The following is a 26,003-nucleotide window of genomic DNA, read 5'->3' as shown; positions in this document are numbered from 1 at the left end:
AAGTTGTTTGCAGCTGTGCCCATTTCCTATTTCACTTCAGTCTCCAAATCAGACAGATACACGCACACAAAGAGACACACACAGATGCTGCTTTAAAGGTTACTGAGTAAAACGCGCAAGACAGAGTTATGTACTGAAATGGGCTATCACTCAAAGCTTCTGCTGAAATGCCCTATTCAAACATCCTTATCTAAATGGACTAACTCCTATACCACAGGATTACTACTTTTGTCAAAGGAATGTCCACAGCATTCTCATAATAATACCAAAGTGCTTCATATACGAATTAATGCATCTTTACAGCACCCCCAAGCAATTAGATCATGCAATTATTTCTGGCTTACACCTGCAAAGCCTAAGTATGGGAAAATTAACAACTCAAAATTCATTTTGCTGCTCTCCTGTCCAGGTTGTGAACCCAAGCCTAGTTTTCAGAAGGACATATCATTTTCATTCCAAGTTTCATTAAAAGCATAGAAAGCATATGCAACAAGCATTTCTGCAAAGCTGACTCAAAATTGTTATATGGAGCAATACCAAGTACCTCCCTTCCTCACTTGCTATTACTGTTTTAAATTTCTAAAATAAGGCATGACTTCTCGAGCAAGCGTTTTTTACTATCCAACCCTGATTCCCTTGCCAAGCCAAATCTGATTGGTACAATAAATATAACAGAAGTCCTGGGGAAGTAGAAAGGAGCATACCAATTGGGCAAAAAGATGAAATTATTTCCAGCCCAAATATATGGGCAAGGCAATCCAAAAAGAGTACAAGGGTCTTCCCTGGCCCTGCGTGAATACCTGTTTAGGATTCCATTTTCTTGCTCAGTAAGAATAAGGAGAGTTGGAACTCTGCACTATGCAAGTGCAGATTTTCCCATTCCAATGCTCACAATGCCATTTGTAAGTCAGTATAAGCTTCTTTCAGGCATCTTAACTCAGCAATCTTTGAGATATTAATCATACAAAGCCTGTATCTTTAAGTAGCAGCCATACTTTAAAAACATGGCATGGTAAAACTATCACATCCATATGGACACTGATACAGAGTCTCGGGGTATTGCTGTCCTTTTCTTAGAGAGAGTTCAGCCTAATGGCTCCAGTTCTGCAGCAATTAAAGATGTTCTATTTCCATGTTTTATGACTTTATATGACTTGTTGAGTTGTTATTGTTGGTCAGTTAAATGTGAATACCTTTCCTTTAATTTCACATGATGTTTTTGCCATGATTTATAGAATAAAGATAGAAGAAATGTACAAAACACAGAAAATAACGATAGGAAAAGAATTTGGTTGACAATGTCATTCTGGAGAATTGTAAGTATACATTTTAAATTGGGGAGCTAGTTTGTATACTACTCTTACAGTTCTTACTGGGTGAACAAAAAGCTCATATTTAATGCGTGCCCCACTCTCCTGTCTCAGAGAGATTACATGTTTTGATTAAAAGTTTTTACTAAAAGGAATACAATAACTGCCTCTCAAATTGACACTAACAGATCCATTTCTAAATGGTTAATCCAAATAGATTAGAAATTATATAATTATAATTCATAAACTCATAAATGTACGCTTATATACAATGGTATTATCAGCTATTACCAGTAAATGCCATACTAAGTACCTGTTCCACTTTCTCAAAGAATTACTGCAATCCTGCTATCAACTGTCATGCTTCCAATACTCCTTCTCAAAAGCAAAAAAGCAAATTAAGATATTATATAATATGAAAGAATAAAAGGTGGGAAAAAATATAAATTTGTCCACTTAGTATGACTTTGTAGATGTAAAATAGAAATATTCAGTACTTTAATCTAAACATTACCATATTCAATTGTATTTTGTAAAGACAACCATGGAATTTACACCAGTGATATGTAAAACTTTTCAGTCCCACAATTAGACTGGAGTTGAATCAGTAACTTTTAAGTGAAACAGCTTGTTCCTTAAAGCATCCGATTTTTTTGTTCATTTCATTGCTTTCTCAGACAAAACATATCCAAATGCATCCAATGAACTATGGAAACTAGCAACTATTAGTATTTTGATAATTAAGATTCAATGTCTTTGATCATGTTACAAGGTAATTACAAAAGAAAAATACCATAATAGCTCACAAGCAAATAAACCACACCTACAAGAAACAGAAATACTACTACTTTCTATTATATGCACCAGAAAAAGCACTGTACACTGTGAGCTCAAAATCACAAAACCCAGAACTTGTTTACTGTTCTATAAACCTTTGCTTTACATGAGTGTTGCTAAATCTGCAATCCTTTTCTGAGCCTCAGTGCAATAGCTCTAGTGTTAAGTGCTGGGATTAACCACAGAGTCCCAGGACGTGTTCAGAATAGCTATCAAATTGTGTTCATCTCCTTCCACCTAAACATATTAACATGAATTGAAAGTTTTCTGTTTTGTCAATTACTTCTGTATTTAATTACAATCTATTTGGCAAGAAGTTATACACATATAAAGTAGTTGCCATAATTTAAATGTTTGTCTACAGTTGGGTTTAGATTGAGCGTGAAAGTTGTGTGATCAGCCTTTGTTCTAATTCTTTCCTGCAAATAATATGATAACTGTTTTAATTCTACCTGAACAGCTCATATGTACAGCCATTTCTTTTCACTATGTGGAAACTCCAAAGCTAAAGTAAGTAGTATTTCATTTACTTTAATGAAAGGTCCATTATATGTGAAAAGATTACAAAATGTCCTGTGATGTACTGTGTTATATATCCTGCTCGAAGAAGTGAAACAGCATGCAAAGAAAAACTTAGCAGTGTTTCTTGAACTAAGTTATTTTATAATTATTTAAAATATAAGAGATGTTTTGAAGTGTCAATGAAGATTTACTGAAGGTGATACTTGGAAACTGATTGCTGTAAGAAGCACGCAGATACTACTTCAGCTTAAGTAGTATTTCTGAGAATCAAAATTTTTGAGATCAGTCAATAATTCTTCTTTGAAAAGAAATCTCTTCTTTCTGTGAAAGATGAACTATATCCTACAAAGGTCCATGTCAGTCAGTTTCTGAAAATTCAGTATGATTGTACAAAGTATTATTGTACACACACATCTTAGATTGGAGACCATAAAATTCTAGAATGAATTAGCTACTTCAGGAGAACAGAATGTAGTGTTTCACTTGACACACGTTAAATGTATGTTGTTGCTATTTATAATCTGTATTACTACTATGAGTAGGTTCTAGCCATGGACCACAATACCATTGCTTTAAATTTTATAAAGAGAAAGAAAATGATGGATCCTTGAGATGGAGAAGAGACAATAACACATTACCATCTAATACATATTTTTAACATTCACCACATATTTTAACGCTAGCTTTTACTTGACTCAGATGCCATTTCAGTGGCAATTTGCCTTTGGGGATGCACAGCAACACATGCTTTTAAATCTTGCTGCCACATTCAATGTTACGATGGGATAAAGTGAAAGACTTGATTCATATTCCAGCCCTATCTCCCCCGGGGTTGGAAGGGAAATCTGGGGCCACGTGATGGTTTCTCTTCCTTTGACAAACAAACACCTTACAGTACAATAACCTCACAAGGTCCAACAATGGTAACATACATAAGCAAACAAGAAGGAATTTGATCTCTCCAATTCTAGTCAAATGTACTCTTCAGCTGAGCCCTATTTTAATTAATCAAGGGAGATAAAATACATAACTACAGTGATAACTAGTGTCTTTTAAAGTGTTTTTTTCAACTCCTTAACATGTCAATCCTAGTGAAAGCACTTTCACTCCAAATAAGACCTATTCAGGTTAAATGTATTTTATTTCCAGTAGACAGAAAAGAGACTTGGGAAGTTACAAACCGGATAACTTCAGTCAAAACTCATCTTGACCACTATGTTAGTGCCTACTGCAGACTGACAGTTGCAAACTGAGCATGTACAGCAAAAACAGCCCATTAGACTGCACAAAATCCCGGGTCCTATTTAATGGGAAGACAATATACTTGAGTTAGCTATTTAATATCTATTGAACTTACTTGACTGCACTCTGGGAACACAACAGAAGCCACTCAGAGAGGATTCCCTTCTCTGCCCTGCCCATCTTTTCTCTTTCCCTCCTGCCTATGTTTAATATCTCTATCTAGCATTACAACTGTAGCTGTAGTAGACACCAATGAAGGGTGGCAATGAAGGGTAACATGAATGGTGCATGATAGGTGAATACCTGCCCCTGTGACTTTAATTATATTGGGGGGGGGGGGGGAATTCTACAGCTGAATATAAATCAGAGGGAGATTCTTTTCTTCTCAGTGCTTGTGTCCTGAAATATAGTTAGTTCATTATTTTCAGTTATCCTTTTTTGGTTTTAATACTGAGCTGAGAAGGACTGCTCGCTTCTATGGTATGCATGCTACAACAAAGTCAGGTAAGAAATTCTTGACAGAAAATCTTTATTACTTTTCTGTTAAGTGTTCCTTTTCATGTCACCTTCTAGTGTGTTGGGCTCCCTCAAGGTCCTTTTCTAACATAAATGAGATTGGCAGTAAGCTACTGACATGGAAAACTACAAACTCTGTCTGAAGACAAGTCACAATCTCCCAATGCCCTAATTCTTCCATCCATTAAATAGGAATAAAGATGTTTCTTATCTCAAAACTTCAGCAAGGGAGGCACGCAAGTGCCTTTTTCCAAAGCACATTTTGGAAAATGCTGCATAATGACACAGAAAGCTGAAAGGGATAGGAAAGAACCAGAAAAAAAGAGGAAGATAAAACGAGCTACAGGAAAATTAAAGACAGAGTAACCAAAAATAGCTGGCCAATTATATACAGTAAAGAATAAATGAATGTAGGTAGTATTTATGTTCACTTGCAATTTGAATACTGTAGTCACTTAGTTCTTCCCAGGCAACTCTAAGGCAATTTTATTCCTATTTTTATCAGTATTAGCAATGGAGACAAAAAGAAAGATCAAAGTAGCAGACAAAAAATCTTTACAAAATCCTTTCAAAATCAGACATGGTGAGGAAGTAGACAGAAAAGATATTTTTTTTTTTCCTTTTACATCATGTAAAATGAGAGAAAACAGAGGCACAGAGAAAAACAAATAAAAAATAAAGCACACAGTTTAGACTGCGGTTGAATTTTTATCGTTTTACTTCTCCGGCTGCCTTTTTAATAAAACCAACACTCTGTCAATTCAGTATTTAGATTCAGGCTTTAACTATGCTAAAGATCTTCTGTTGCTATAGCCATTTCATATGTCTCTCTTGGCAGTACCTTCACAAGCAGATGCAGCACATGCTGACAAAGAAGTTATTGTCAGAAATAACCCAAATAACATACCTGTGTTTGCCCTCAGAGCTTTGCTGACACAGCAATTACAGCTGATAGAGCACATAAGTCTTTCATACCCTGAGCTGACATAACTACGAAACAGAATGACGGCCATAATGTCAACCCAGGCTTCAATGTCACTCCATTTTTGCTCCTTTGAATCCCCCTAAGTTCCCTCCATGAATGAGCAAGACTTAAATTAATATGGCTCCCTTTTACTTACTGGGTTTATTACAGATTAAAGTCACTCTCTACACCTTTACAGCACCTCTAATCTAAAAATCTCTGAATTGCAAGAAAAAAAAATCTGGTTGAGTGAATCAGAAGCATCTCTCATAATTTTTTCTGTGAAATAATACCTAAACACAACATATGAAAAGCTAAGCTGTGCTCAAACCAGCAAACTATTATTCAAATAAAACAAAACTCTTCCTTACTGTTAAAAAAGATCTGTGGGAAAACCATCCAGTATATGTATTACTTTTTCTACACTCATTCAGAAGCAAGGGATTGTAGGTAACTCTTACAATGTTTTCAAAATTGCTGTGTAGCTTCAGTTAAGACTGATTATTTTATTTGTTTCCTGTATCTCTCCGCTACAGACTAATTATTTTATTTGTTTCCTGTATCTCTCCGCTACACACATTTCAGTATTCACAGTTCAGGTACTAAAAGGTTATTTGGTTCTTATATTTGTACTCCCTTTTGACTGTGGGACAAGTGAGTTTGATGCTAATAAATGGCTTATTTTGCTTAGACTAAGACTACCTCCCCCCCACCAAAAAAAAAAAAAAAAAAGGCCTGACAAAAAACCTCTACATGAAGCTTTGAAGACTGAGACTGCTAAAACCAATGTGGATGAAACTAAGCTAAAATATGTATTTTTACTGTATATTTACTGCACTACAAAAGCAAATGGACGTTGACCAGTCTAGAGTGGAGCTACTCGGAACTAAGCCTTCACAAAACAAGCATGATGTTGATGTCAAGTACTTTGAACCAAGTGCTTCACTCTCAAATCCTCTTCCACATGCTTGTATAACTTACTAATATTGGCACAGCCCAAGAGACCAGGTTAACTCTAACTATTGTGAAAGCTTGTTTACAATGTTAAATCAAAGATCTTGATTTTATCTCATTTATGTATTTATGCAAATACACTAATTTATTAATACATAAAATAAAACACTGTATTGTACTTACCAGTTTTGGGGTTTATTGAGAAGAATCCTTGTGGATTTCCACTTGTAATCTTGTAGGTTAATTTTTCACTTGAGCTAGAATCTGGATCAAATGCTTCAATCTGAATAACAGATACATCTTTAGGGGAATTTTCCATGACTTCTGGATAATAAACTGGCTCTGTGGTCTGAGGAGCATTATCATTAACATCCCCAACTTCTATGTAGATTTCAATGAAAGATGATAAAGGCACAACACCTTGGTCTGTTGCATAAACAGTTAACCAGTAATGTGAAGTAGTCTCACGATCAAGGCGATCTGCAGTCTCAATAATACCTGTTTAATAGGAAGAAAGAGAAGTAGAAAATGCCCAATAAATATGCAGAAATGTATAAAAATAGAGTAAGCAACAAATTTAAATAAATGAATAAATAAAAATGAATACAAGTTCAAAATAACCATCATTGATTCTAAAATATGTGTTAATATACACAGACAAACATACTAAGGCTAACCCAAAGCTAAAAGAAATAAAATATCAGTTCTCAGCAATTATGCATTACATATTAAATCAATAAATTACTTGATTTCCTTTCCAAAATCCTTTGAAATTTATCAGACTAGTTAACATTATTCATAAAAGTTATTTTGACTAAAAGATTAAATCTAATGTGTAATTCACAACCTTTTGGGACCTGAATGACCCTCTTTGCTCATCAGTGAATATAGTAAATTTTGTATCATATTAAACTACCTGATTTAGATGCCAAATTCTTGAACTGTTTACCATTATACATATTAATGAGCAAACACTTAAATGTGAAAAATTCTTATGTATGTGTTCAAGTGAATTATTTGACTGAACCTTCTTAGTGTGCTGATTTCTGTTCACTCAAACTTCACAGAAAAGAAAATAAAAATTAATCTTTGTAGCATTAGGACTAACCAATGGCTGCCATTACTTTGGCAACGGAAAGCAGCAAAAAAGAGCAAAAATCTGCTCAATCTTACACACATAAAATTAACTACAAATTAAGGAACAGCTACACAATTCACAAACCTAATAAAAAATCTGTCTGCTGAGCCTACAGAATCACAGAATCAACTGGGTTGGAAGGGACCTCTGAGATCATCAAGTCCAACCCTTGATGCAACACCGCTGCAGTTGCTAGACCATGGCATTAAGTGCCACATCCAGTCTCATCTTAAAAACCTCCAGGGACGAGAATCCACCACTTCCCTGGGCAGCCCATTCCAATGTCTGATCACCCTCTCTGTAAAGAAATTCTTTCTAATATCTAACCTAAACCTCCCCTGGCACAGTTTAAGGCCATGCCCTCTTGTCTTGTTGATAGTTGCCTGGGAGAAGAAACCAACCCCCATCTGGCTACAACCTCCTTTCAGGTAGTTGTAGAGAGTGATGAAGTCTCCCCTGAGCCTCCTCTTCTCCAGGCTGAACAGCCCCAGCTCCCTCAGCCTCTCTTCATAGGACTTGTGCTTGAGTCCCTTCAGCAGCCTAGTTGCCCTCCTCTGGACCTGCTCCAGGACCTCAATATCCTCCCTGAACTGAGGGGCCCAGAACTGGACACAGTACTCCAGGTGTGGCCTCACCAGTGCTGAGTACAGGAGATTACCTAAACCAAAACTCACTAAAGAATTTATCCACTGTGAGGAAATACAACTTTATTTTTATAAGCAGCTTACTCTACAGGTACAGCCGTAACATGCACATATCAAAAAGGTACATAATGTGGTGTAATTGCTATGATGGGGGGGAAGAATATTAAATGGATTCATTGAGCTATGGCACAAAAAACTGATCCAGTCTCTTCTACAGGTTGTCTTGGTTTAAGATATTTTTTAAACAGAACTTAAAATCAACCTGATACATGCCAGGATGAGGAACAGAGCAAGCCCTTGCAATCACTTCAGTGGAAATTCTGAAGGGCTTTGTCACGGCTCTTACTGTTTGTTATACTGATGTACAGGCCTAATCGGGATTGTAGCCAAGATGAGTCAAACTATCACCATGACAGCCAGTTCTGGACTCTGGATAAAGCCACATAAAGTGACTATGCATGATGTGGCACTTCTTCTGAGCTCATTTACTTCACACAGATATCTATCTATATATATAGGTATACTCCCCATCAGTAAAATAGGACCTCAACAAAACTATGCCACTGTGTTTCCATAGGAGTTCTTCAGGAGAGAAATTAACTAAGTATTGTGTTCTTCACACACTACAGACATGTTTTTTTAATGCATTATACTGGCTGAGCAAAATATTAAGCAATTACTCATTTATTCATTACTTTTTTGCCTTGTGGGAAGCTGCATAAAGATCTGATAAGGATAGTTTAAAATTTTAAGATGTCAATAAGATAATTTTACAAGGGCTGGAGGGAATAGAATCTAATGCTTAGACCTGCAAAATACTCATATATAGCATTTCAAGCAACATAGCATTACAGAACTACCACCAGATGTCAGTGTGGAAATTGGTTTAATATAATATCAAAGGCTACAGAACTGGAATAAAAAGGAGGGGTAAAGCATTTTCAAAATATACACGCATTACCTGCAGTCTATAAAAGTTTTCCTGAAAGCAAACTAGCAGCTTTGTAATTTCCATTTTTATTTTTTGCAGAACAACATCAGCAGCAACTAAGCTCTGGTTAATATTGATATTTTACATTTTCAGTCTCTCTGCCTCAGTATCCGTATTTTGTTTGATGGCAGTTTTACTATTAAAACAAACAAACAAACAAATCCTATCCAGTAGTCACTGGATTTGTGCTGTGGTTACCTGCACAGTTTCTGCATAAATTTGCCCTTAAAAATGGACACACAGCCTTGCACAGCTTGCACCTTTCTAGTTCAGCCAAGAGACTTGCTTAAGAGTAAATAAATTTGTTACTTACTGTGGCCTCACTTCTAAACCTAAATGCTGGATGTGGTATACAAGTAGTTCATCTTAAGTCTGGGTGGATTCCATGCATGCCTTGGAAAATTCTGTAAAACCTTCATGTCCTACCAAACACAAGACTAGACTGTAATTACCTTTTAGCAAGGCTGCCAGCAATGCTGCTCTATTGCTTGTGATTCATGCAGAAAAGAGTGGGTAGGCTTATGTGCCGAACATAGCAACTATTTTCATTTTACACGTCCTGCTTTCTTAACAGTAGCTGCATCAGAAGTGGCAGATTAATTTTAAGATAGTTCTGACTGATTTTAAAGAAAGATAAAAAGAGACTCTTGTGGAAATGAAGCTCTCCTCCTGCAATCGGCTCACCTAACATTTACAAATTCTACCTCCTTAGTTATCAAAGCCTACCTCAAGGAAAAAGAAGTCTGAAGCTATTTTGCTTTTGTAGAGTGTCAGTTCTCAAGTGTCCATTCTCTTAAGTCACATACTTTAAAAGGGATAAAGGGGAAAAAAGTACTACACCAAAAATAACGGTATCTCAGAAATATGTGAAAAGACTGGAGGGATAGTGACTAACAGTATGATACAGCATACATGAGCAACTTTATCTTCTGGTTACTTTTTAATTTTAAATTACATCTGCATATATAATGTTATTTCTGTATATTTTAAATTGGCTTTTGCAGGAATGTTCAAGGAAATGGTCTGACGGACCAATGAATGGTCTGATCATCTGACCACTGAAAAAATTACACAACACAAATCTTTATCCAACAGGGCAGCTCTGGTTTTCAGAATGTCTCAGATTTTCTACAGGGTCATTCACACTTTAAGCATGCATTAGTCAAAGTAACGTAAAATCTCATTATTTTTTCATTTTTCTCATGTCTCTCACCCAACACGTCCTGAACTGTTGGATGAAAATTTTTACTCGATGTGCTCTTTATAATTCCAAACTGAAATAGAAAGCATCCAGGAAAACAATTTTATGATCAGTCAGCTATGCAAAAATGTCTGCCTAACAAACTGTTTAACACTAATCAACAGATTAATTCTTGAATGAACCTTTTTTAGAGGCATAAAGGGTACTTAAAAAAACAGTTTAAAATAGATGGAAGTAGACAGGTATGTGTATGCAAGTTTGGAAACTCGTATTTGTGGATGGCCCTTCCCTGGCTGTGTTCAAGTCCGGCTTTCTTTGAGCAACCTGGTGTAGCAGAAGGTGCCCCTGCCCATGGGTGGGGTGTGGAAGTAGATGATCATTAAGGTTCCTTCCAACCCAAACAATTCTACAATTCTATCACAGGTAAGTGGATTACTTAGACAATATCAAAAATGAAGACTCAAAATAGCATTCCTGAATTATAAAAGCTATGCAAAAGGGAATGGGAAGATAGGGAGAAAAGGTTTGCCTTCACCCCTCACACACTGAGGGGGGTGGAGGAGAGGTCACCACACCTAGTTCTCCTTCATCGCTCAAAGCTGCAGGAATGGCGAGGGAAGTCATGGACGGTCTATTAATATGACTCAGCTTTCTTCCTGTTGTTTCCACCCAGCAATAAAATGGAATAGATAACAATCCAGTACATGCATCTAGGGGTGGGGGGAAGCTCTGACTACCAAAACTCGAATTTCTTCTGGTTCTACATCAGCATTTATGTTACAAAACACAATCAAAACTAAATGCACATTACTGTATGGAGTACTTATGAGTACTGTCCCCTTTAGTGCTACTGTACAAGCTGACCTTACATCAGTAATTACAAAACATCATCCTATTGTCATTAGTCTAGTTGAAATTGCTCCTGCTTCTGCAAGTTTAACACTAAATTTTTCCTAATTTTGCTTATGAGAACACTAATAACTTCATCTTTAATTTCTATGCAACAGTAATGAATATAAATACATGTAAACTTCAGTTGTCTACTATACCTTCTAAAGAACATAATCTCAGAATGTAACTGATTCCTTTTTTTTTTTAAACAAAGATAATGATCATTCTCCTACCAAACCACAGGTCTAGAACCAGTCATTGCTTGGTGTGTCAACTTTCTGCTTTTGCAAATGCTGACTATAGTGGCCTATTTTACATGTATGCGCAGTGTAAGACTGCATGCTGTCTGAAAGCCAGCACTCAGCGCTCACGGAGTTTATAAATTTGAAGAGAAATAACAGAACAGTTTTAAGTAAGAGTTAATTTGTTTTAATCTTGCAGTCATCTAGATCCATTAAAATGTTGATCCATATCATCAGTTTCAACAACATATTTTGGCTCCTAGAAAACATTTTCTTGTTTTTCTTCCAGTGGCGCAAAGCACATTCAGGGAGTACAGCTTAAATGCCTCTATTATATCTTCTATGCTATAAAAGCTCAGTTTCTGCTCCAATTCTTCACCCATTCACAGAAAATATTTAATCATCCAATTTCCCACCTATGCCCTAACACTGAAGCAATCTGGTAATTTTAACTTTTGCAAACCATTTGCTTTTTATGTGGCAAGATAAGTAGAGAAATCTTATACCTGAGAATCTTTAGCACGTACGGTAATCCCAAAGACTTGTAAAAATTATTGTTCAAAAAATACAGTGAAGTGAGGATTTCAAAAACATTTTTCACTTGACTGGATACGCAATCTTGAAGCCTTTCAGGTAGTCAGGATAAAAAGAAATTCAAATTCAGTCGCTAACCGCCAGAGGGGAATGTAAAAGTTGCAATGTTTCTAAGTCATCTGCAAGGGGTCATCAGAGCTGATTTCACAATATTCGTCTGAAATTTTGTTTCCTCTTGATGCAATAAGACTTTTCTACCAATCTCATTAAAAGAAGGTAAAATTTCTAAGTGAACACTACAGAATAGAATTTGGACAGAACTTAATGTGGAGGAACAGGATGGTTTTTGAATACAGAAAATGAGGAAAAAATCAAAACATTAACCCCACTGTCAACAAGAACCAACATTTCTTCCAATTTAAATTGACAACCCAAGTCACTACAACCAACATCACTCTTAAAAACAGAAATAAAACACAAAAATCCACCTCAAATCTGACAGTCTTACATATGCCAATTCTATCTAATTAACAAATGCTCAAACTATAATACTTCCAATTCCCAGGGATGATCCTCCTTAAGTGTGATTATCCATGAGAACTCTAATTAACAATATTAATGATTCTGTAATGGAAATCAAAATCAGCAATCATTTCTCAGCAAAGCATGAAAATGCACTTTAGCAGAATTTGCCCTGAGAGTGACATTTGAAACAAACTAAAAGAAATCCCTGGTCTGGAACATGATGCTTGAAATCTGATTACAAAGTCAATTAATCTAACTTCTAATAAGCTCGGCAAATCAAAAAGCTTCTTCAGCTGCTTTAAAAGTAATTGGGGGAGAAGGAAAGGCAGTATTTTAAGAATTTCATGAACAAAAGTTTTGATCAAATATAACCTTCGATGAACAACCAATTCAAATCAAAATTCTAAAAGCCAGTGGATTAAGCCTGTTATAAACACAGAGGCCTGCTGTCCCTCAATGGCATAAGTCTGCCAACATACCAATCCAGACTGCAACTTTGTCCTGAATTCTAAACAAACAGTAAGTCTCTGCAGGGTAAACTATCACTAAGGCCTCCACAACCTTTTGAATTAAAGATAAAATTGGGGGAAATGCTCAGCACACACTGCAGTTTACTACTAGAATCTCTGCTACCTCTAGATAAGCAGCATGTATTTTCCATAAAGTTCTTAATATTTATGAAATTATCTTTTTATGTGAACAGGGGCCAAAGAACGCCAGCTCCCAGAAGTTTACAGTTCTTCTAGACAAATTTCTGCTTTACATTTTGTGAAACTTTCCTTAGTTGTTGTTAAAACAAGGAAAGAATCACATCAGCCTTGTTGATTAGAGGTTTTGTTGTTTGCTTTTTTAAGTAAATTCTTATTTAATATAATACTTTGGCTTCTAATGTTAAACAGGTCAGAACAGACAGTTTTCAGGTTGTTACTAAAATCTCCACATTTGCACAGCCAGAATAGGCCAGAAAAACAAAGACTATTTACAAAGCTGGTGTTTTCCGCTTCATTTTTATTTCTGCTCATCTTATTTAAATAGTATCTATTCTAACCAATACTTTGCCTCTTAGTGCAAGTTAGTGACAGTGCATTTCTTCAGCACTATCCAGATCAAACACAGATGAACACAGAGGACTTCCTTGGTGGACTTCTTGTTCCTATTCATCTTTTCTTATATGCTCTGTTTTTCTTAGATTTTTTTCTAAGATTACTACCTGCCATGACATGATAAGTATTTTCCTGAGTTGTATGAATACAGAGGCTATAGTGGAGCTGACAGGATTAAAAAAACCAAAAACACCACCCAAAAAACCCCAACAAACCAGGAAAGAGCATCTAGCATAGGAGAAGATGCAGTGCTTGTCTGCTTCTCAGCAGTCCCCAAAGGCCTTAAACACAAACACATTCATACTCTTTTGTCCTCCTTTTCCCCCTGAGTAACTTCTAGAGGCACAGTCAAATCAGGACAGTTGGCAAGTGCAACACACTGTGTTCCTGTGTGTTACGCATGGGGTTTCGAGGTGTTTTTTCTCTACTTTATGATTCTTGTCAGAAATGCTAAGAAAGAGCAATGTAACTTGGAAAAAAGAGTTAATTTATTAATAATTATGGCATCCAGATTCACAACATAAAACAGACTACAGCAGACTGGAGTGCACTATTTACAAGTACTACACCCATCTGTAGTACTAGTAAAAACTGTGATTCTAGTACTAATTGTGGCTGGTATCATAGCTCAGATTTCTTACACTTTTACAGCAATTGAAAAAAAATATTTCTATCTGTGTTTCTGTTAACTTCTCAACTTTCTGATAACTTCTAGCTATCACTATAGTCTTGAAGTAGCAGCCAAGTACAGTTACAACCCTACATGCCATTTTATAAATTGAAGGTTTTGAAACATGTAACTCTATGGAACTTTGAAGAAAAAAATTACTTTTCCCCTGAGGCTGTTGAGCTACTGTAACTCAGGCCTCTACCAAACACCAGTGTGTACAAGACAACTAACTAAGCCTTAAGCCCACTCTTCTTCTAAAGTAGCATCCCATGCTAATGTCAACAAAATTTAATATTATTTGATCAGTCAGGTAATAACCATTTAGAAAAACCAAAATGAAGACAGTACAATATCACACCAGACTTAATTCTACACAAACCAACTATTCTTAAGCACTGAAAATTTCATGTATGTCCTGCCACAGAGACAATGAACTATTCAGTACTTAAATTATTGTCGGAAAAGACCAAAATCTCCATCCTGTGAACTCCTTGAAACAATCTCCTAAAGAAGGAATGGAATGAGATTCCTTTTGAAGAAGCGATATGTCAGCTTGTCCATTCCATAAACATGTCAGAATGCCAAGAGAAGCACTGCACTCTTAAAATACTAAAGACATGTGGCAGGCAGTGTGAACTTTTAAAAAGCACATACAATCTCTTTTTTAAGAGAAGCAATATTTTTGACAAATAAACTGAGCTGGAAAAGTGCTAGCCTGACTTTTATGACATGTGCACTTTGAACAGGAAGCATTATGTGATTATGACTCTATGGAACAAAGTGAAAAAGCCACCCAGAGAAATATGATTTGCTCTTCAGCGGCATAGCAACTTAAAGCTTATCACTGACAATGCAAGCTACTCACATATCAGACTTCTTATATCTCAAGATTCACAGACTAAACTATACTGTTTCAGAATATAAATAATCCTTGGTTACAGCCCTGAAGGAGAGCAGAAAGTTTTAGCAACTATTGCTTGCCACTTAATCATACGTGAACAAGAGGTGTTCACTGCTTTTCTCTCTCTCTTCTCCAGGAGCATTAATTAGGCACAGCTAGAAAGACTGTAACCTGGCAACAAACCATTGATATTGTGTTTTGCATACCTCAAAGAATTCTGGTGACTTGTTTGCAAACATGTCTGAGGAATATGAATGAATCAGTTATGCACAATTTAGTTTGAAATAGTTTCATTTTTCCTTTTTAACCATTCAGTGATTCTTCTATTTTGCCTAATCTGCATCTTAAATTAACACATTCTGATTTATTTTTTAAATAATTTGGTGGCTTTACCTTTTACATGCATCCTGGTTAACTGTACTTTAATATTAGAAAAAAAACAAAACAAACAAATAAACAAAAATAAATTAAACCACACCCCATACAAACCAGCCTTGAAAGAGTCAGTAACAAATTATACTTGCAGCTACAGAGTTACGATTTTCATATACACCCCAAGAGTCTTTCAGTAATATCATCTAACATATGTCATCAATATAAATGTTCCTTCTAATAGTTACAGCGAGTCACATATATTTTACAGCTTTTGCACATTTAACATTCAGTAAGTTTCTACACAGTGTTTTTAATGCACATATATATATACACATATATATATATATATATATATATACACATAACGTTTTTTCTTTATACGAAAGGCAATGAAAAGCTTAATCTTTACAATTTTGGGTTCAGAGAATGCACAGGAAAAATTTAACTCAGGAAAAGCTATTAAAAAAAATACTTAAAATAAGCCAAAAGGCAGATTCTGGGAAATTTAATTAAATTTTATTTATAGTACTTTGAAATAGAAAGCTACACACATTTCAAATTGTGTCTTGCACTACCAGCTGAGAAATCATGCCTAGTTGGGACTGTTAAATAGAAAGCAACTCCTGTTTCTATTTCAAGGACAAATTGCTCCTTTTCTAACAAGTCAAGGCTTAGAAAGTTTCAAGTAAAATCATTATCAGTATCAGCAAGTTGATGAAACTGTAGCAGTTGCAAACATGTCAAGTCCATCATTGCTTGCCCTCTTTTCAGGGACCAGTTCTGGGAGGGGGAAGGGAAAGAACATCGCTGCAGACCATATCTGGTTTCTAGAGCACGTAGAAACCACCCTTAACAGAGTATAGGAACCATCATCAGCAAAACAGATTTGAAATTTTAACTAAACGAAACCAAACTGAACAAAGTAAAACCTCAATAATAATAAAATAATGATGTGTTTTATTTGTCAAATTTAACTTCACTGAACTGTCTGGATGTAGTGAAGTATATAGCCAAATCCAGTTTTGCAGCAATATCTAAGGAAATCTGATATTAGCACAAGCTTTCAAAACTTCCCAAATTCCATTTAAAAACCTACCGTATTTCAATTTAAACAATTTCTGTATATGACACCAATGGAAAAATCACACAAGTAGTTAGTAAAACAATCAGATACTATCAGTGTCCAGTCAAACCTGTCTCACTTCTGTAAATACACAGAAAGTTATCAGTGCATTTGCTGTAAAACACTTTTTTGGGGACAAAAACTTGGCATCCAGAGATCCCAGCATGTGTTCAAATCCAAACTTTGACATGCATCACTTCCATGCTATGAAGATACGGCAGTAATTTGAATTATGTTCAAGTGGAGGGAGAGAGGGTCACTATTGATCTCTGCTACACGCAGCTTATACACCAGGTAGGTACAGAGAGATTTGAAGAAATACAGAATATTCAACAGTTAAGAGTAGCTCTGCCTTAAAAAAACCTCTAGAGATAGCACAAAGACTTAGAAGCAAAGACGTGCATAGTTAAAGCTCTACACCAAACAAAGACTGTATTTTAAAAAACTGAGAAAACACGTTCTTCATATCTTAGTTAAATGGGTGAAGTAGAATAAAAAATGAGGGGGAAAAAAAGAATTGCAAATAATTAGATGCAGTAACACTTCAACTTCCAGTTGCTACCACATTGCTTTCTACACATTTGTAAAAAAAAAAAAAAAAGTCAAGTGAATAGAAACCACAATATTTAGACCATATATAAAATGAAAAAGTTCTGAAAATATGTTCTTAAAATTGTCTACATAAAATATTATGTCCAGAAATTATGATTCAGTACTAGATAGTCTAGGCTACAAGCAATAAATCTGCTAAGGTCCACAAACATTGTTAACTTCCTTTCAGGAAGTGGAGGGGTTGGCGAGGGGGAATTTTCCCAATTAGAAGATCCCTGATGGGGTTACCTTAGAATGCAACTGATTACTTCCAGTTCAAAAAACCTTTTGGGACAATGGCAGAGAGCTCCCATTGTCAGCCTCATTTATGGTTATTTTAATCGCTCCAGCTTATTTTTGTCAGCTAGGCTGCTTGTATGTCAAGCTTTTGGACAGGCAATATAATTGCTATACAGAGGAACAGTACCATGTTGCTAAAACTCAGTATGGAGAGACATAAAAACCCCCTGATGAGTACACATTAGAGAAATGAAATGTTAACTCCTATGTCAATATGAAAAATTATTGTAATACAACCACATATGATCTATGTTTCTTTGAAAAGAGAGTAAGTAAAGCAAGCTTTGTTAACATGAGCAATCATTCATGATTTGAGAGAAAGCTTGCTAAAAAAAACATGACCGAAATACTACATCAACATTACAGCAGGTTTATAAAATATTAGTGAAAATGGAACAAACTGCCAGCAGGTTCTCGGCTAAGCATGTGGGCTCTCAGTACCCACAAAAGCTTCTCTTACTGTGTTACATGAGCAAGGTTTGCAGGATCTGATGCAAGTCATTGCTCTGGTCACTCATCCCCCTTATTCAGGACAGTTTTTTGTCTTCAGGTAAAGACAAAACGGGTTACTATGTCCCAGGAAATGCAATTACACGTATTATAAAATCAAAATAAGAAACCATGTTTAAGTAAAATACTTTGGGATAATACTGTTATGCTGTTCAGTTACCTTCATGACCAACAGAGAATTACTACTGAAATGTAAGTAATTCAGTAACGAGTGAATTCTACAGGTCTACTGTTTGTTTACTTGTGAACATCAAAGACAAAGAAAAATGTATTTAATCAAATTTTTAGAATGAATGCGTACTTGCTTCTGCATAAGAAATGCAAAGGATCAATTTCTATGTTCTTTGGTAAAGTTTATAAGCATTTCCTACATAAATATACAAACACACACATATATGCTCTTCGGAACTCTGGCTTCACTCTGCAAAATCCCTTCACTATCAGTCTTCTTAACACTGAGTAACTGTTGACAATGAATGTGGTAATATTACCACTCCAACAACTTAACTGGGAAATGGGGAGCCCCTGAAGGGGAAATTCCTCTGCAAATGGCCCCAGGAATTTCAAAACTAACTGGAGTTGACAGATTAACCTAGGAACCCCTTAGGCAGAAGAAGAGGCTACAAGGAAAATAATGAGACGCATGGGAAGCCAATTATGCACAAGAGCAACACATTTAATTGTTCAGAAACTGGTTTGTTGATCCAGAAGGATCAAGCTGTTTAGACCTCTGCAAACTATTAAAAGCTGGACAGTTCTGTAACAAGTATACTTTTTAAACCTTACAGTTCATAGGTTTTGTCTGTAAGTTTCAAGGTTTAATAACCATCTTAAATAAGGAAAATTGCTCCATGTACCCCAAGAATCTTTTTCCTGCATTCACAGGAAGTCTCTCAGGTTCCCTTTTCGGTGGCAATTTGAATAACTGCAGCCTACCTTGAATTACTTCCACAAAAGTGGGAAGTCCAACACAGCAGTCCTACCCTTCAGTAAGAAGCAGTTACAGCTGTATTCCACAGCAACACTGGCTCGCGACTAACCAACATGCAAAAAATTATCATTTAGCACGGGTGTGTTATTTACTCGTGTTTGTGCTTTGGAGTGCTGCAATTTTGCTTCCAGCTTTCAGTCTCCAAACAATTTTCAGCCGCAGAAACTGCTGGTTAACAATGACAATTTCCAGACCAGCTCTGAGCAAGAAAAGATACTGATAGTTATCAAAAGGCAGGTAGCGCGTTGAGCAACAGTGGAAATCAAGTTATCACTGCCGTTCACGTTACTACACCAGGTAGCTATATACACAATGGTACTTAATTCCTGTCAACAGAAATGCTGCTCCCAAGCAGATTTTTGTGTACAAAGAGGAGATGGTATACCTGTGGGCATGCAAGCAAATCAACAAAGTCATGAGATTAAAGCATCTGGGATCCAGTGGCATCAGAAGACATTTTCATCCTTGTTCTGACAAAGATTAACTTACAAAGTATTCATTTATTTATTCAGACTTTACTTCTACTCGCATATCCAGAGGGGATTCTACACTGATCAGTACTTATCATATTAATTTTTTTATTAGCCTTATTTGCCTTTACATATGAATCAAATTAAACACAAGGCCATACACAGAAATATTTCTGAACTTATCTGGTTTTGAGTAAAAATTTCAACATAGGGGAATCATGAAGTCAAATAATTTTGGTATTATAAAATTATGTGCATTCTCTTTAGTTATGATTATTGTATCAAGTAAATGAGAAATTCTCCATTTGTAAGCAAATTCTTGCATGCACACTGAAGAATCCATACCCAACATCTAAAAAGGAAACTTGTAACTAGAAAACTGGAAATGACTTACCAGATGCCAAAGTATATTTATTTGTAAGGGTCTTGGATGCTTGTTGGGAAGTATGTTCAGTCTTTGTCACATAAATAATGGATAACTGCCTGCACAGTTTTAATCAACACTCTCCAGAAAAAAAGAAAATTACTAAAGGTAGCAGAAATGAATGCAAGTTAACAGTTAAAAAATATAAAACTCTGTAAGTTTAATTCACTTTATATTTATTGCTTACTAGTAGAACCTGCAAGCATTTGGATGAACAGACCACAGAGTGTCTCTGATAGAATTTCCATTGGAAAAGCTCTTAATTATTCTCCACAGAAACATTTTTTGCTGAAGATAACTGCACCCTTCGTAACAATACTAAGGAGAATGAGTGATGAAATAACTCTCCATACAACAATCATTTGTTACAGAGCCATAATAAATGTAGATGAACTCTGTCTACACTAGTACACTTAGTGTAAATGAAAGAACAATACTATATTGTAGGTAAGTAGTAGACCATTTAGGCACAAAATGCAAATTGCTCCCGAACCATTTATGATTTTTCTCTTTTTTAAGAAATTCACAGAATCTGCAGCGACCAGATGGAGTTGCATCAGGTGACCTTCTCACATCTCCATATCTGTGCACAACTGTTGTCAACAAAATATTTTCAAATGCTGGCCATTCGTGGGTTTGACTAGAATGAATGACTCGGTTTCCAAAGGATTTTTATCACCTCTTGAATTACAGACTTGGCATGGCATGTATTTCTTACTCCATTTCCTCCTATCATCACATGCTGGATCAATATTCACTGAAACATTTAATCCACATAATCTGCAGTAATCTTGCTCTCACTCTAATCATCACTCCCTTACCTTTTTATTAAACAATGCACATCAAAACTGATGTGTCACTTGAGTCAATGACAACTTGACAACTCATATTTCACTAACAGTTTTGAACCTTCTCACACTTATCTGCTCTACCTGATCTGTATCTGGAAAGACTAAAGTCAGTCCAAAATTTCACCACAAAATTTCATCACGCAGTATGAACATTTTTAAGCAAGCAAAAAGGTAATTGAAAGATAATTTTTTTTTTAATATTTGCAAGCACAGTTCCTCATCTGTGGGCTTCTGTACTTTAAAGACAAGTCCTCACTCAGAAGTCTGATCAGGAATGGTGTGAAATAGTTGGGATTATGAACTGCTTAGATTTTTATCCCTTTTTTTCCTGAGCTATGTTTTGCCTATATCCATATACAACATGATCCACTTATTAACAAATTACTATCTCCTCTGGCATCTTTTTTTACATTAAAATGCTCTGGACAAACACAGGCAACCTAAATATTACTGTACTAGCCAGGAGCACAGGTAAAAAGCACATTCATGTAATCAAACATCAAAGAAAGGCACAGGCCATTTTTCCATTTCTGATAAATCTGCTAAAATTGGTACTGTAATATTCAAACTACCTTCAAAGTGAACTATCATACCAGACTTCTTATGCAAAGGCATAGTCATCTTTCCTTCCCCCCTCCCAAAGTAATTAACATTCCTTGCACAGGCAGCTGGACATTTGTTAATGATTAACCGTTTGTGAAATAAAGACAGGGAGAGAAACTCTCATCCATTCCTCACAATGGTACACAAAGAAATTCTGTCAGAAAGAAGATACAGTGAATACTGTAAAATTGTTTACAGTAACAAAAAGATGTTGTATTATCATAGCACAATCAATATGTTGCTGACAATATTTGTTTTTGTAAGCAAGACTGTCCACATTCAAACCTAAGTAATTAACTCAGGAATTTAAGCACTAAAAACCAAGCACTTTCAACTAAAACAGAAGGAAGAAGGTATCTTTTAAGATGATGAACTATGCTGTTAATCTCTTGAATAATAAAATAACACATACAACCAGAATCGCAACAGCAAATATAATAGAGGCATAACCAACGCACACATTCCACTCTTATCTAGAATCACTTTGATTCCCTCTACCTTGCTTTCATTACAGGAAGGGCACAGCAAGGGCACTCCTCTCAGATCAAACAGAAAATTCCACAGACAGAAGTTTCCACATGTCTGATTCGTTGCAGATTAAACCCTTATCATTAGACAGCAATCTCTAATTTTCATAAAGACAGGATATACCCTGTCATGGCAAATCTACAGGCAAAGGGGGGAGAGGGATTAAAAAATATAAATATAAAACCCCTGTAGAACGAAGATGTTTTCCCTAGGAAAGAGCTACGGGTGTCACAGCTTTGGAGAAATGGAGGGGACAAGGTATCAACTAACATGAAAGATCACATACATAATTCCATAATCCATAATTCCATTATAAACTTCTTTGCACTGAAAGTCTTTCAAGTTGAACTACCAAACTCCCTCTCCCTCATAAATACAACGAGGACTACAGGCAACGCGTATGAGAAGTCTGTATTCATTTTTATCACATTATTCATTCCCTCTGTATTCATTTTTAGCACATTATGTTACATATCTTCATTTTTTTTAACCACATGACTGGAGTGGTTCTGTAATGCTCATGTACATTACCAGTACCGTTAAAATCAGAAGGCTATTCTGTAATTATGCTTCTTGCATTTTCAAATTTTAACATAATAATCTTTTCATCCTTAAGTCCTGTACAAAATACGAATAAGCGCGCTATGATCAGCAACTTCAAAACCAAAATGCAGAATCACTTTCTTGTGTATAGAGGTGGTTTCAAGCTCTTTGCATCAGCAAAACAAAAAATTGCCTTTTGTATAAACACCCAAAATGATTGATTTAAGAAACATGTAGATTTTGGAAGCAAATCATATCAGTGGGGATTCTTCTAGGTAGAAGATTAGGCAACAGGTAGAAGAAATGCAATTACTGAATTTTCTGTGTGTAACCTGCCCCATCATATAGGTAGATATTCAACTCTGGTATCAGTGATACCACCACAGACAAGTCTGCAAAGACACAGAACTCCGAGCTGAAAAGCTATTAACGACCACTTATAAGAACCATGAAGATAGTGATTGTCCTTTACCACACATACTTTAAAATTAAATAGAAGTAGCTATTAGAAGCATGGATAGAACACAAGAAATTTGGGGAAACCTCATTTCTGAATAAAGAAATGATCTGTTGCAGTCATGTTCCTAGATTCTTCAGACAGTTCTGTTTTCCAAAAAATTCCTCTCTGATGGCACCAGAATGCTAGAAATTTTCTTTTCTTGAGTCACATGGAGAGTGATGAATTGAAAACTCATTTTTGGTCACGTTCAGATGTCCAGCATAATAAAGTCACAGATGTAATAAGAATGATACACAGATTATAAAATGGACCTCCAAAACATAGTTTCAGCAAAGTCCAAAGTATTTTTAAATCCAAGTTCTAAAGCTGCAACTACTGCATGCAATAAATTGTGGAAGTTTGCCAAATACTCATGTAGGTTTGTCCTCTGTTAAATATGTCCAAACGCTGTATGAATAAAGTCTAAAATCTTCAAAGAAAAGAATAAACATTACGCAATCATTTCAAGTGCCCCTCCTTTGACCTTAATATGTACTTCAAAAGCTCAGCAGATGCTTAGTAGGAAATAAATCCCCAATTCAACAGATGTACCAACAGTGATATAGTAAGATGCACCTTCCAAAGCTTTTGGCAACCCTTCCCTTTTATTATTCCTCTGCTCACAAGTACTTTTCAAGTCAAAGAGAGACCCAAGCAAGTTAATAGGCCCTTAATACGTATTCCATTGCCTGAACTGATTGCTGTTTATAAGGTAATCTTTCAGACCGCATGTGGCTCAGCTCAGTTCATTTCCTACAGAGACACAGCCCCCAGGCAGCTCCGTTTTCATCAAACCAAGTTGTAACCCAATCAACACCTTTCACAACAAAACAATCCCTTACTTTCAGCATGCCTGCAACAGAGGAGAGGAGCCCCAGCTTTTGAATGGCATCTCTACTTGGCAGCTAAGGTGATGCTTTACTCAGCAGGACACCTAAGAAAACTCTAAAACTACTTTGGAAGATCCCCCTGCCAACAGAAAACATAAGATGATGTTTGTCTAAAACTAATTCACCTTTTTTCAAAAGACACATTCTAAAAGCTACATTAACAACCTAATAGCACTTTGGAAGTTACCACCATCACAAATGCAAATTACATAGTTTCCTTCTAGCCTAAAAAAGAAAAATAATTCCCTAGCTCCAGGCTGCTCAGGACCTTGGTCCAAACCCAGGCCTCTTTAACGTCTGCCAAACTGAAACTCAACATTAGTTCTAAATGCCAGGCTTAGTTTGATGCACCCGAAAAGAAACATGAATGTAACAGCATCATACCACAGGTTAAGCCAGTGGCACCATTAATTCCAGACCTCGGACTGAATATAATCACGCCCTCAGTACAGGAGTACAAAGCTGCAAACTGCAGTCAAGACCAGATGGTCCCTGCCAGGTTAACCAGGTAACCTCTTCTGAACTCGAGTACTCACATGCACTTGACTAAATTCAGTGTCAGGCAGCCAGCCTATGGTACCAGCAATCAAGTGAAATAACTCACACCCAAAAGTTAGTTATCTCCTAGGAAAATGCTTTCTGGATTGCTTTCTGTGGATAGCAGCAAATTTAGGACTTGTCCTCAGTCAGATGGATAGTGGGTGCCTGGTTCTACCTTCATTTCTTTAAACAGACACAAGTTGTGCTAAACTGGGTCTATAATGCTTAAAAAAAAAAAAGTTTTTAAACCTCTCCAAATACTACAGGAGATCTAGGAAAATAAGAGTCATTATTAGTACGCTGCTGTTACAACTATTTGTACTGTCTCCTAAAAGAGAGCCTATGTGCCAAATGCCTTATTTTTAAAACCATAACAAATTGGTGGAAAATATATTTTAGTTGCATGAAATTTTACACAAATGTTTTTTAAACTCAAAATACTACTCCATTTAGGCACAGTTACTTTTTTTTAAACATAACTAACTTTTTATTGCACAATGGCATGAGTCTGCCTTTATGCCACTGAAGAAAAACACCATAAAACCAGAATGAAACCATACAGATCATCACCTCAGTCAACTTCACTCTGCTTTTCAACGTCATACGGAACACACGGAAACCCACTGGATACCCTTAACTAGAAAGCAGAAAATAATATCCTATTTTACAAATAGTCTAGTCAAGTTTTTTAATATCTGTAATTAACAACCACAAATATGCCTCCTCAATTTAAGCGTCCCACACAGATACAGTTTTCTTTCCCATCTTGCAGACTAAGCTAGTATTGCAGCTGTGCTCCACGTATTGCATGCTTGACTATCACTGAAAATTATGGTTGGGAAGAGAAGTCATAAAAACATGGGATAAATGCTTTAAAAACCAGGTTATTGTGTTTGGTTGGACATGGTACTGTAAGTGGCTTTACTGTTTATTGTCTCAACAAAACCTTTCTTCTGGTGGCACTGGAGAAGCTTGATAAGGACTCTTCCCCAAAGGATTCACAAGAGTGCCAGTGGGAGAGTTGAAATGTGTAGATCTTATCTCCCAGTCAAGTGAAGTTGTTCTCATGCTGCTCACCTTTCTCAATTCAACACCCAAAGGAGGGAATGCCCAGGCAAAGTACAAAATAAATATACCACTAGAAAAAATACTTAACATATATCAGCATTAAAATATCTTTCCAGAGCACTTAACTACCTAAGTAATCTTTACTTGTCCCTCCCCCCCCTTTTTTTTAAATACTGTATTATTTTCACTATCTTCTCACAGAAAAAGCTAGGGGAATAATATTTCTACATCTCTGACCTAAAATACTTCATGTTTCCAGAATAAAAACAGCTGTATTTTTTACTATTATTTAGCACAGATAACTAAAATTTCTTGAACAGATATGTTTTCAACATTTCTTAAAACACACAAAAAAACCTCCACCCCAACATACACTTTTATCCTGATACACACAAAAAATGCCTCTCAAACTTGGAAAGCATTACTTCAATTTTTTCAAGAGCTTGAATTATACAACATGCCAACAAATAGCCCCTGTATTATTTCCCAAAGAAATAGTGAGTTTAACAGTT

General features: G+C 36.0%; 1 protein-coding gene across 9 annotated transcripts in view; it reads right to left on the bottom strand.

Annotated features, from left to right (window-relative positions):
* Positions 1-26,003, bottom strand: part of FAT1 (FAT atypical cadherin 1) — a 104,819-nt gene that overhangs the window by 63,086 nt on the left and 15,730 nt on the right. For all 9 annotated transcript variants that reach the window (XR_004356602.1, XM_032685389.1, XM_032685390.1 and 6 more), the window contains exon 3: positions 6,529-6,843. Coding sequence is in view for 8 of the 9 variants with exons in the window: in XM_032685389.1 (XP_032541280.1) it covers positions 6,529-6,843 (315 nt within the window). In the remaining variant the exon portion in view is untranslated. The remainder of the gene's footprint in view (positions 1-6,528; positions 6,844-26,003) is intronic.

This window comes from Chiroxiphia lanceolata, chromosome 4 (genome assembly GCF_009829145.1).
Source record: "Chiroxiphia lanceolata isolate bChiLan1 chromosome 4, bChiLan1.pri, whole genome shotgun sequence".
NCBI classification, from domain to species: Eukaryota; Metazoa; Chordata; class Aves; order Passeriformes; family Pipridae; genus Chiroxiphia; species Chiroxiphia lanceolata.
Note: the sequence above shows the minus strand (reverse complement) of the source record. Positions and strands in the feature narration are given on the sequence as shown.